This window comes from Boleophthalmus pectinirostris, unplaced genomic scaffold (genome assembly GCF_026225935.1).
Source record: "Boleophthalmus pectinirostris isolate CB_2022bp ecotype Guang Dong unplaced genomic scaffold, ASM2622593v1 HiC_scaffold_1, whole genome shotgun sequence".
In the NCBI taxonomy this organism is placed as follows: domain Eukaryota; kingdom Metazoa; phylum Chordata; class Actinopteri; order Gobiiformes; family Gobiidae; genus Boleophthalmus; species Boleophthalmus pectinirostris.
The window spans coordinates 11153309-11167108 of NW_026570970.1; the positions used below are offsets into that span (position 1 = coordinate 11153309).

Here is a 13800-nt window from a genome sequence, read left to right on the forward strand (position 1 = left end):
ACGACTTTGGTAAGCTACGAAGCCGCACTACTTGATGGATTGTCTGCGCATTATAGCTACCCTTGTCAGGAGCCTCACAGAGTAAAGGGCGAAGTATAGTTCTATGTCGGCATTTATGACACCAATTAATTGCTACAGAGAATATATGACCATTCATATATATACGGTCTATGTGTATGACCTGCAAACTTAGTGCAACAGAAGCTGACTGTATCAGTGCACAAGGAGCGAGCTATTTTTTTCAGTGCTTATAGTTTATGGAAATAAGCCATGTGGTTTTAAGATTTGTTTCTGTAAAACGTAAACAAATGTGCGTAAAACTGCATGAAACACATTATTATTCATTGTATATTTGAGTACTCCTCAAGTCCTCCAAGACAAGGAGGCAACCCGGGCAAATTACGCCATGATCTGCCAATGGATCATGGACGCCTGGGCTAAGGGATCAGTGTCAAGTGTCGTCCGTTTGTTTCGCTTAATGCGGCTCATAATCTGGTGTGCCTTATGGTCCGAAAAATATGGTAATTAAAGGTGTGGTTGAGCTGAGCTGTGGTTGGCTGGAGAGGAGCAGGAGGAGGCTGAGGCCTGGTCCTGCTCCAGAATCTCAGTCAATCATATTAACTCCACATGACAAAGACAGTAAAAAGAGACAGTAAAAAAAAAAAAAAATCAAGTGTAGTGCCTTTAAAGTGCGACCAGACACTTACACTCTCCCCACAACCACACAGGACATCAGTAGCTCAATTGGTGTTGAGTTTTTGTCCATTGATCCGAAGGTTTCCAGTTCAAATCCCGCTCTCGACATAAACGTCATTGCTTCACACAGGTTGGCGGTGAGATTCCAGCTCCCCACAAATGAATGCTGTTGGATGTTGGACTTTTAATTGGGGCTCCAACTGTCTGTCCATCACACCAATAAGTAAATAGAAAAACATGAAAACCTGTCCATTGGTAGGGTGTTTGTCCACTGATGCGAAGATCGGTAGTTCGAATCCCGCTCTCGACGCAAACATCATTGGTGGAGCGGTCAGTTAAATGCTGTTGTTGTGTCCTTGGGCAAGACACTTAACCCTCCTTGCTCCCAGTGTCTGCGTACACTGGTGTATGAATGTGTGTGTGAATGGATGAAGTGTAAAGTGCCTTGAAGGTAGAAAAGCGTTAAATAGAAATGAGTGACCTTTTACCATTTTCCACAAGAACATTTCAAATAGAGCTGCCAAACTGGACATTACCTGGGCCGGCCGCTTCTCATTTCTCTTTCCTCGCTTCCTTCTCTTTGATTCCTTTCCTCGATCCTCCATTTTCAGCTGTCAATCAAATGTGGTGTCTCAAAGAAAACCACGGAAGGAAGGAGTAAACCTGAGGGAGGCTTCGGGAGCAGACTTCAGATGAAAGAATCAAGCTTTATTGATGTCAGTGAGGAGTTTATATCCTCTCTCCTCGCTTTGTCTCCTCTCTGGGCGGGACTTCCTCACCCATTTCCTGCAGAATTGAGGAGAGGAATCAAGGACAAGGAGGCGAGGAAAGAGAAATGAGACGCAGCCCTCAAGAACTAAAGGGGAGAGTGAGGTAGTCTGACTCATCAGTCGGTTTCACTTTGTGGAAACCGTCTGACCTCGCTGCATTAGGATTCGTTCACGGTCTACAACTTCCGGGGTTCTTGTAAACCGTCTAGTGCAAGGGTGTCCAAAATTTTTTTCATCAAGGGCCACATATCTAAACACAGACGAAGCAGAGGGCTGATCTAGGGCCGTAGACTGGTGCTCAGTACAGTGAATAATTGAAATATGTGCATGTTTAACACATTTTGAATGAGCCATCAGTCTTTATTCATGCTAAAATCCTTAAAACCACAAAGTAATTATTAAATATTAGCTCTCTCAAGGTAGATTTAAAAAAAAAAACTTGGAGTAAAAAGGTTAAATTTTTCATTGATGCAGGGTATTTTGGGCCAATTCACCTGGAAGCCTGAGGGCCAAGAAAAATTTGTCTGAGGGCCTACGGGCCATAGTTTGGACATGCCTGGTCTAGTATATTCTGATTCCTGACCTAGTCGCTGGAAAGAAATGAAATTGAGCAGAGGCACTAGGTGACACCAGCCTGACTAAGAGTGAGGGCCCGAGAAGGGGAATAGGGAACGGTGTGATTGGTCTAACAGGTATTAACACTTTAAACCCTGCCCCTGCAGCCAGGCCTTTGTATCAGAAACACCAGGCTGTGATCAGGGCAGTCATGTGTGATGTCATGTAGTACTTGAAATTGCAGATGACAATGAAAGCAGCACACTTAGATTTAGGCATTTTTGAGCAGAAAGCAGCTGATTTACCTTTTTTTGTATTGAAGTTGATAATTGATGAATGTATTTAGTTTTTATTTTCAACATAAAATAATAGAACTTTCTTTTATTCTTGTTCTGATACAACTAAGATCATTCTAAAACTATTTAAGAAAGGTTCATTTCTGTCCTGTGAATGTGACTTTTTTAGTATTAATACCTGCTCAGATGAGGATTTAGTTTCAATACTAGTTTTAGCATTGATTAGTATTTTTGATTTTTTGACAACCTTCTTAATTATATCTAAATTGAGACTGAAACACAGCATACACTTTGATTTTTTTTAGTTTTTAGCAGAAAGCAGCTATTTTACCTAATTTGCACTCGAGTTGCTGACTGATTGATAGAATTGATTTAGTGTTTAGTTCTACTTTTCTCAATTTGTTGTTGTTTTTTTTTTTCTCAGGAACTCCAAAAAGGAACTGAATGACATCCGTTTTGAGTTCACGCCGGGGCGAGGTAAGCGCGTGTGTCCCTGAATGATCTGATTATATGTTTTGTTTCGTGATATGGTCCGGCTCTTTTGCATGTAATGGGTAGTGACATGGAGAGTATCTGATCCAGTATCTTAACACAATTACAGGCTAAGTGAACACAGCCAGCCAATATCTGCCATGTTTTTCCCCCCTCAGACACAGCAGAGGGCGTTTCACAGGAGCTGGTGTCTGCAGGCCTGGTCAATGGGCAAGACGTGTTAGTAGGTGAGTACTGTAAAAGAAAAAAAATACCAAAACGTTCAGTTAATTTGAGTGAAATTTCATATTAGTTGTTAGACATTAGTGTTATTTTTGTTTAAAGTGTTATTTTTATAGGTCCTCTTTGGCGCTAATTTGACTCTTGTGAGCTTTAAACCATGTTATAATATTGTTATCTCATCAAAAACAGACCTGGAGTTGTATTTTGTCTCATTCAGACTTGTTTGAATAACCTTTATTATTGGGATGTAACAATAACCAAAATATCCTGATATCGTATCGTCAAAATGTTTTTGTTTTGTTAGCCTCCACAAAACATCGCAATAAATATCGTACCATGAGATGTTATATCGTGAAAATATCGTACTGAGAGATTTGGATATTGTTACATCCCTAATCATGAGCCTCCCCACCATATTGTGAGCTTTCCCATTATATCGCAATAAATATCGTATTGTGAGGTTCAAACCGTGACTATATCGTATCGTGAGACGTGGATATTGTTACACCCCTACTTTATTATTATTCTGTCTATATTTCCAAAGCTCAAAATGCTCTGTTCCACCTTGTAATGTCATGAAGTAGAAGATTTCAAGCCACCTTTTACCTTTAGTTCAGCAAAGATTGGCAATTCCAGGACTGAAATCACCCAAATGATTCTAGTGAAGCTGTATGGAGTTTAAAAACACAGTGGAGCACTTCCAGTATTACACATTGACAGATAAGTTTAATGCCATTTAAAGTGCCTGATTTAAACTATAAAGGTAAAAAAAAACATTGACAACAAGCAACAAGCATCAAAGCTGCTGACATGCTTAGAGGTGATCTTTCAAGTACTGAAATAATCAATAAATCACTTCAGCGCTGATGAAAGATTTAAAACGGGAGCCTCTCAGATTACAGCTGCTGACACACATTAGTGGAAGCTAAAACCCGACTCACTTAATATGCAACACTATTGAGAAGTCCATTAAAGTAACAAAACACAACTCCAGGTATGTTTTAGAGAGGGTTGTGTAATTAATAAATTAATTAATTAATAAAGCTAGAGATTCAGTCATTTATAATTGCCAGTGATCAGCTTTAATGGAGAGGCCCTCAGCCAATCACTCTAAAAATAAGTGGTTTGGAGCTGAGTTTAGACTGAAGAGGAAGAAATTTGACGTGATTTCTGTTAAATTGCAATGATTAAAAGTCTATAATTTATGTTTTGGAAATTAATTTTGAAATTTGACACATCAATCAAGACCAATATGAAAAAGATTATTGTGACCTTTTTTTTTTTTTTTTTTTCATATAAATCAGCAATAGTTTCAGATGATTGAATGATGAGCAACCGTTCTATAGTTATACGTAGGGATCAGTGACAATTTTTCAGAAATGAATAAGGAATTTCAACAAAGTGATCCAACAAGTAGTTCAAGTTGTTCAGATTTCACTTATTTATTACTAGTTTTATATATTTATGTTTTTGACCACAAGGTATGTTTTAGAACCAACAGGGAAACATTAAATATACATACTGTACATAAAATTCTTAATTATTAGGGCTGTAACGGTACACAGAAAGCACAGTTCAGTATGTACCTTGGTTTTGAGGTCATGGTTCGGTTCATTTTTGGTACAGTTTGGGAACAAAATGCAGAACCATTTGCTTATTGTTTATTTGTGTTTTTATTAAACCAACAATTTGTTTTAACATGATGCAAACAGGAAAATAAAATAAATGCAAAGTGCCGCTTGGTAATACTAATAAGTTAAATCAAATATTTTCAAACAAGCCACAAATGTATAAAATATTGTATTAAAAAAATCCTTGTAAACAGTAAACAAAACTTTTCGAACATTAAAGTGCAGTACTAGCATGAAGTTTTCCCTGCCGTCGAAAGGCAAAAGTGAGGACAAGGGCGCGACGACCATAGTTTTGCGAGGATTCACGAGGTTCGAAGGGACGTAGTCAAGGTGTGGAGCAATTGTTATCAAGGTGGTCGCCCCAACTATAAAGCGCTGCGGGAATTAAAGAGCTGAGTCTTTTGTGCAGCTGCAAATGTAGTGGTGGAATGTAAACACACACAAATTGCGCAAATTCACTCGCCCACAGCCCTGCACTGAACCGAACTTCCCGTACACAAATTCATGTACTGTTACACCCCTAATTAATATATAAATACATATATAAGTAGTTTTTAATAATGTATTTTTCTTGATCACTGAAGTCTAAAACCTCTAATAGGACATAGTCATATTGAATGCAGTTTACCAGTACAGTACGCCCTCCCCCTCACCTCCCTGTGACCCCTGACCCCTCCCTCATCCCTTCCTCACCTCTCGCCCCTCTCCGTTGTTTGTGGAAAACAGACTCCTGATGTGTGACTGACGTTATGTTTTCGTTCCTTCTCCAGTTGCTTCTAACCTTCAGAGGATTGTGGACGACCCGGCTACCTACAGAGTGTTGACCTTTAAACTGGTGAGTACCTGGCTGCTGACAGAGAGTGCCCCCTGGTGGAACTCCGGGGTGACAATGTCGTGCCGTAAACGGCGGTGGTGAGAGGTGAGGTGAGGAATGAGAGAGGAGGACTTGTTTAAAGCCGTGGAGACAGACAGGAGCTTAGGCACGAGCACGCAACCACTGCCACTGCGGCCGCGACGACAGAGTTATTCTAGGATGTCATGTACGTAAAGAGAATGTGTGTGTTTGTGTGACAGGTTAGACTACACAGTTCATTAAAAGGTGCACTATGTAACTTTTTGGTATGGGGTTCGTCACCTGCTTGTTTCTATGGATATGTCATTTCTCTGTCTTGAATGTTCCACAGCTCTACCTTACATTTATTGAACTATAGGTGGTTTTATAGCTCAAAAATACGTAGAAAAATAAGTATTCTGACTGTGAGAGGGGTCGCCTTTCCACAGATCTGACCTGTAACCTGATCTGGTTTGGTCTCCATGAAGATAGAAAGGTTTAATAGTAGTAGTAGTCTTTATTCTGTCATTTTGCAGCACTACAAAACAAAACAAAGTACTTATAAAGCCAAATCCTTTTAAACAATGACAGAATTCCAAGAAAGAAAAGCAGAGTATGAACAGCAATTTGCATTTACAATTTCACTTACTGACTAGAGACAACATATATAATAAAACAAACAAAACTTAATGCATAATTCTTTGAAAATATAACGCTTTATACTCTTTTTCTAAAGGCTTCTACAGTGTTAGACTTTTTTAAAATCATCACTCCTCCCGTCTAACAGAAATACAATTCCTTTTCCTATCTTCATTTTTTAAAGATGCCAGTTTTGTTTTTGTTGTTATGGTCGTACACACTAATAATAATGATAAAGAAGGCACAAAATTTATCGTTTATGATCGTATCTGAATAAAAGTTAACGTTAAAGAAAAGCATGTGTTTAGTTAATAGTCGTGATTTACTTGTGAAGACAATGGATCTAATCTTCTGGGTATTTCTGTAATATTTAATGCCATACTGTGAAACATTCCAGACAAAGCCATAACTTCCCCATGGACAAAAGTATTTGACAGGCCCTCCACTAGAAACGTTACTCAGTGCACCATTAAGATAATTATATTTAAGATTTAAGCACACGCGTTTTCCCAATTGGACAGGTTTTTTTTAGGGTTTGAAATGATTCTTCTTGGATTGAAATCATAATATCACCCTAGGGCAGTGCTTCTCGATTATTTTCTGTCACGCCCCACCTAGGAAGAAGAAAAACATGTTGCGCCACCCCCACTCCACAGAGCCACGACCAAACGTGGACAAATCACATTCTTGTCTTCAGTCGCCTACATACGAGAGCAAACGTTTTAGTTGCGTCTCCAAAGCGACTCCCACGCAGCATGTGTCCTCACCTGCGTTCCTGTGTCCTCCTCGTCTTTAAAGATGATGTTCGTGTTATTGTTCGTTTTTGGTACGCCACCTTATATCATGTGAACAGAGCTTGCTGGTTTACTTTAGTCGCATTCACAAAGCGGGATGATTGTTGGGAATATTCGGTATGGTTTCGCTGCAAAAACTCAAGCGTCTTATCAGCGCGATTGGGGTGTAATGTCTTTAAAGGTTGTATGGAGGATTTTTTTTTTGTTTCAAATTGTCAATGAAAGTTTAAAATACCATTACAGAGACGCAGCAGCCTTGTAATTATGATGACCAAAAAAAAAAAGAACCAAAATCTATCAACTGTGAACATAGCGAGGCCAGATAAACATCAACCAATAGAAAACAAGGCTACCTCATTTTCTATTGGCTGTTAGGTTGTCAATCAAACTCCCTACGTTTCTAGTGTAACTGACTCAAGGCACGCTGGGATTACGTGGTTTATGCAGCGGTTCTTGGAGGCTTTTTCAACCTGTAGCTTCCTCGCAATTCGCACAAAGTTTGTTGCGATGGCGGACGAGAACCCATGACTACTTTGTCGTAAAAGAAAGTCGGTTTTTAAGGTCGCTGAAAGAAGAAGAGAACGAGAAAAGGAGTGAAGCCAAACTGAGGTGATTCTTGGAGATTCCTTCCAGCGATGGCGCGACTGAAGCAGACGAAGGGTCTAAAAACTGACACGTCGGTCGCTAAATTATTTCTAGACTGGTCACTTCAACAGTCATTCTGAATGCGTGATTTCTAAAGTAAGGAGACGGGAGGAGATGTTTCTGCTGAGGGAACTGTGGAGGAAGAAGGTGGTGTCACGCATGCACAACATTTGAAAAAGGACTGTCGCTGTATTTCTCTTCCTTTAAAAAAATCCTCTATACAACCTTTAAGCAACGCCGTAATTTATTTGTCTTCATGATGTCCACTGCCAACATTTTTAGACACAATAAACAAAGCGGTCTTTCCTCGTTTCCCACCGTAGTCACAGTGAAGCAGACGCTTTACATACAGTTTAGTTTATTCTCTGCACTTCATATTTCCTGCTCTGTGCTGTGTGTGTGTTTGCTCGTTGAAAAAACCCGACACTATAGCGCTAAGACTCCCTGTGCACACTCTGACAATGAGAGCGTCACTGCCAACTACTGTAGTGGATGTGCAATTACACTTTATTCTCTTACGGGAAAAAAAAAAGCATTTCATGGCTGTTACAAAAGCAAAACTCCCCTAATGTAAACAGAAATTATTATAAGAAAACACCTTTATTTTATTTCTGTAAAGTAACAAAGATTAGAAAAGTGATTCAGTCATCCAAAAAGCGGGAACCAATTAAGTTCATTTCTTAACATTTTACTACATCAGCAGTTAATTAACCAATGTTTGAGAGGTACTTTCAGCTTTTGACATTAGCCCTGTTTACACGTCAGCAACATCAGTATAACGAAGAGTAACAGCAGTGCAGGTTTTTAATTTTCATCACACGCAGGGAACAGCCGTGTTGGATTTTTTACTTGGGCTCTGAAGCGTTCTCCGACTTTCTGAGTAGAAATTCCGAGCGCACGAGGCGTTTGAGTTGTCAGGCACAAGTTGGAACATGGAACTATCCCATCACACTAATAATTAATTAGAAAAACATGAAAACCTGTCACTCGGTTGGGTGTTTGTCCACTGAAAGAGCTTTGAGTGCCCTGAAGATGGAAAAAAATGACCACGTACACCACTTACCATATTAAAATCACAGCATAAGCACAGTCGCACATGTTTGGAGCCCACACAGACATATTTTTCAAAGACATATTTATCGTGGATTGCAGCAAACCAATATTGACAATGACTTGCTATTCTCGGTTGAGGAAATTCGATCTCTTGGTTGTTGTTTCCAGTTGAGTGAGTAGATTATTCACTTCAGTTAATATTGACAGCATCATACTTAGACTGCGCTACAGAACATTAGCTGAGACTGTAAGCACAAACGCTGGATAAAAACATGTCTTTAGATTTATGTTTTTGTTTGTCAAATATGTAGTCTTTATTACATTTATGAATACTCTCTTACAAAGGCGTAGGTTTGCATAGGGACGGTGGGGACATGTCACAACCAGTATTTGGGGAAGACAAAACAGTCCCGACCAATATTTGCCATTTTATTTTAATAAACAAAAATATAAATTAATTCTGATATTTTTCCAAATTCAGTAGTATTAAATTAACATGTTTTAGTTCATATTTTGTTTATTAGATGTTGTGAGATGTATACATGCATCACGAATTTCGGACTTCCGGTCATCACGCAATGCAATGGAAGTGTTTGATTTCCCAGTGGGATGTGTCTATTGTCAGTCAAAGGTTTCCTTTTTCGTTCTTCCTGTGTATCAATACTGCCCATCGCCTTCGCCTTTCACTATGTTTCTATTCTGTCGGGAAGGGAAACAGTTTGAACAGAGGTTTGCAGTCACATAGATCTGATTCCCGTTTGCAGTTATGGAGTTCACAAACTTCCAAAACCCGTATTCCTCTGTTAGGACATCCAACAACCACACAATTACGATGTCCGAATCCCATAACTAAAATATGACAATATCAGAAGGAGAAACAAAAGCGATATGGTTCATAAGACTTGAAAAGATCGGCTTTGACAATAGATGCATCCCACTGTGAAGTGAAACATTGCAGTTTGATGCTCACTTTTTTGGAAAATCCTTCCCAGTATGCATTGCGCGATGACCGGAAGTCCAAAATTTGTGATGCATGTATTCAGTGATATGACGACAGGGTTACCAGGGAGTGACAGGGAGTGATGTCATTAGTGGAGCCAGGAGCCTGAACTGGGGAAACAACAGAACAGGGCCAGCGCCTGAAGATGTCAGCTTGAGCAGGCGTGAGTGAAAACACTGCGCACCAAATTTTGAAAAACTTTTCAAAAGGAACTTACTTGGCTTCATCTTCAATTAAACTTGCCTTATAATGAGTCGCCGCGGAAAAAGAGCGACTATCACCAAAAGTGCACCTCGTAAACTGAGCCCTACTCATGCGCTGTGAGCAGCCCGACTCTACTGACAATATTCCATGAAAAAATGTCTGGACATTACTTCACAAATATCTCATCACCAACAAGCAAAAGGAAATCTGCTACAAACTTCTACATCGCTGTTATCCGCTAGAGAATCATCTTGGACACAAACTGAAATGGACACAAACACAAAAACACGTTTTGCGAACTGAAAAATGAAACCACCTCTCACTTATTTTGGACCTGCCCAGACTGTGTGTTTTTGGAAATAATTCATAAAACATATACACAACTTCTTATCTTATTTTACCCTTTCTTATAAAGATATGAAAAGTAAACAATATTATATAATTAATCTGTTAATCAAGTAACCTATCAGCTGGTTTCATGGCACCAAAACTGAGACCAAAACCTTCACCCTTGGTCCTATATTACACAAACTTGGCCTCAGCTTTAAGCCATGTTATAATCCTGTTAACTCATCAAAAACATAGCTGGAGTTGTGTTTTGTTTCATTCACACATTTCAGTAATCCTTTATTATTAGTTTTTCTACAACACCAAGGCTCAAAATGCTCCGTTCCACCTTGTAAGTGGTAGTTTTAATTTTAAGAGCTCCTTTTACCTTTTGTTCTGTAGAGACCGTCGATTCCAGAGCTGAAATTATCTAAATGATTCAAGTGAAGATGTATGAAGTGTGTGTATGAACTTAATAAACAGAATTTGTGTGTTAAACATGTAGAAATGGGAAAAAAAAACACATCTCCAGGTTTGTTTTTGATGAGGAAACATTAGAACATAGATCATAAAATAGCGTAATATGGGCCCTTTAATCATTTTATTTATTACTAGCTGGGAGCAGAGGATGGTAGGAGGAATATTTAAAAATGTAATAATAGGTTCCTGGCTTTGAAAAGTTGTAAGAACTCATGCTCTGAAATGTTTCTATCTAGTTTTTTCATTACAAAGTTATAAGCTGAATATATTTGCAGATCAGTGGCTATGTTTACATGCCCACCGAAATCTGATCATGATGTAACTAATCTGATTTCTTTCTGATTTTCACACCTGTGCAGGTTTTGACAAGGGAAATGATGCAGTGTTACAGATTGTTATTTTAAAACACGATGTACCTTGTTAGTTACTCTTAAAAATGCACTGATTTACTGACACATGTCACCTGGTGTTTTTAATAATCAGATTTATTTCATACCTGTACACACTACGGCTGGGTATCGTTAAGAAGTTGCAGATACGATACATATCTCGATACACAGGCCACGATACGATACATATCTCGATACAGTGCACTTTTGATTCGATATGATTTATTTAAAATTTATTCGATATGGTTCAATAAAAAAGAAAGGCTAAATCATGGCTGTGAAACTAAAAGTCTTTGTTAAACCATTTCTTGTGCAAAGTTAGTATGAAACACAAACATTTTTACTCATCAAAACAGTGAAAATGTCAAATTTGTCGCATAAATGAGTTTCCTTCTACTCAACAAGCGACAAAACTGTAGCGCTGTAACAAAACAGTTTAGTAAAATATGCCAAAAAATACTCTTGGCGATATATATCAATACAGCAGCCCACGATATCGATACTGTATCATCACATTAAATGACACGATATATCGATATTTCAATAGTTTCAAATTGTTCACACCTCTACTAAACACACAATTAAGTAGGAATGCACCAGTCCAGCTTTTTCAGTTCTGATATTTATTTATTTGTAAAGGGACAGCACATATTAATGAACATTTAAAATATAAATATGTAAAGATTATAGCCACCGTGACTAATTTCCATCTTCAGACCCTCGGCAGGTTGATGTGAAATCATCTACAGGACAGAGAAAAGTACAGCAACAACCACACAAAAGTACATAACACCAGCACAACCACTATTCACTTTACATACAATTCATTTCAAACAGTTCAATTGAAGTTCAAACTCAAGAGTTAAAAAGTTAAACCAACAACCCCCAATATAAAAAAAATTAATTTGGTTAAACATGGTAACACATTTGACCACTGAACAACCACTGTGTTAAAGCTTTATAAAATGCTGCCAGTGTTGAAAGTTCTCGTACATGCGCGGCTCTGTATTCCATGTTTGACCTGCTCGATAAGCAAAAAAATATATGACCTGTCCAAAAGCACTTTTCCTAAACGGCACAAAGCAGTCACCTCTAGAGCTGCTCTTGTTACGCGATTTGAATTTCTTTTCACAAACTCCTTTAGAGAAGGTTCAGCAAGATTATTAAAAACTTTGTATACCAAAATGAAATCTGCTTCAGTATCTACCGATACCGGATATCAACCAATACCTGTGCAGAGACTGAGAACAGCATTTATTTCCCTTAAAACAAAAATAAAATAAGACAAAACTGATCCAAACGTGTTATGTAGCTGTTATTTATCTCTCAAGTAACAACAGAACAGCTTTGTATGAATAAAAGCTCAAACATTCTGAGAGTTTCTTAGCCAGCTACACCAGTAAATAGTTTATTACCTCAATTTACATGATGATATTGGTATTAGATGTCGACACCAAAACTGAAAGGGTATCGGCTTCCAAATAGCGGTTTGGCCAGTATCCTGGTTTGGTATGTAACTTGATGTAATAAGACTATTTACTGGTCATAATTAGCTCAGAAAGTCTCAGAATATTTGAGCTTTTATTGATACAAAATTGTTCAGTAGTTACTTGAGACATGAACAACAGCTACACATTTGGATCCAGTTTGTCTTATTGTATTTTGGTTCGGGAAAGGAATTGCATTTATTTTTCAGGTATTTGCAGATACTTAAAACTTTAGTACTGAAATCGGTATTGGAACTGAAAAAGCTGGATTGGTGCATCCCTGTATCTAAGAATTGTGTTTTTTTAACCCAGCTATCTGATTTCTACTGTCCCACTGTACCCACTATAGTTCATAATACTGTCATACCTCGGGATGGGCATGATTAGTCGACTAATCGATAATTGATAATTAAGAATTTCATCTATCATATTCATTTTTAATGGACAAATTGAATGTAGGTTGCTGTGTGTAGTGTAAGGAGACAAGGCTGCGTCTGACACAAACACTGGAGTTGTGGCCTCACGGTCCCACGTTTTGGCTCTGGCTCCTTGGAGATCACTGTTCCACTCAGTGAGTGTGTTTACAGCACATCAGTGTCCAGATGATCGGGTATAATCAGGTTTTTTGAGTGTCCCGTTTTCATCATGGTGCATGTAAACTCAGTATCTCGGTTACTGCAACATAAAGCTGAGTGCACATGCGTCCAAAAGACAAACACTTTTCAGTCTTTTCATCACAACAGGAGCCAAAATAAATAAAGTGACCAACATAAATAAAGTGAGTGAAATGACTAAATCTGCACACGTCTGATCTCTGAAAACATGAACCATCTCCAACGTGAAACACACACAGAACAGACCATATTCCAGAACACAGAACACTCATATTCCACTGAGTCATGTCCTTTAGTCTGACAGAAGCTGAACTGCATCAGCGCACAAGGAAAGAGCAGTTGTTTTTTTCAGCGCTTATAGTTTATGCAAATGAACCATGCGGGTTTCAGTTTCATTTCTGTGAAACGTAAACAAATGTGCACAATTAAACACATTATAATCTCAAACGGGCTGCTGTGGCTCTAGAGTGGTTATGGTTTATATGTTGTAAAGCTGATTTTATTCATGCAGATTAGTAATAGTAATAATAATGATGATAATTTCAATATAAAATCGTTAATGATTAGTCAAAACCGATTGTTAGTTCTCCCTACGATCGATTAAGAGAATTTAATCAAATGCCCATCCCTAGTTAACACTTTTTCTTACAGACATTACTCATCTACATCACACT

General features: G+C 38.4%; 1 protein-coding gene across 1 annotated transcript in view; it reads left to right on the forward strand.

The window, feature by feature from the left end:
- stk39 (serine threonine kinase 39) overlaps positions 1-13800 on the forward strand; it is a 103997-nt gene that overhangs the window by 78004 nt on the left and 12193 nt on the right. The window contains exons 15-17 of the mRNA XM_020928940.2: positions 2742-2794; positions 2968-3036; positions 5433-5497. Of these exons, the coding sequence (XP_020784599.1) occupies positions 2742-2794; positions 2968-3036; positions 5433-5497 (187 nt within the window). The remainder of the gene's footprint in view (positions 1-2741; positions 2795-2967; positions 3037-5432; positions 5498-13800) is intronic.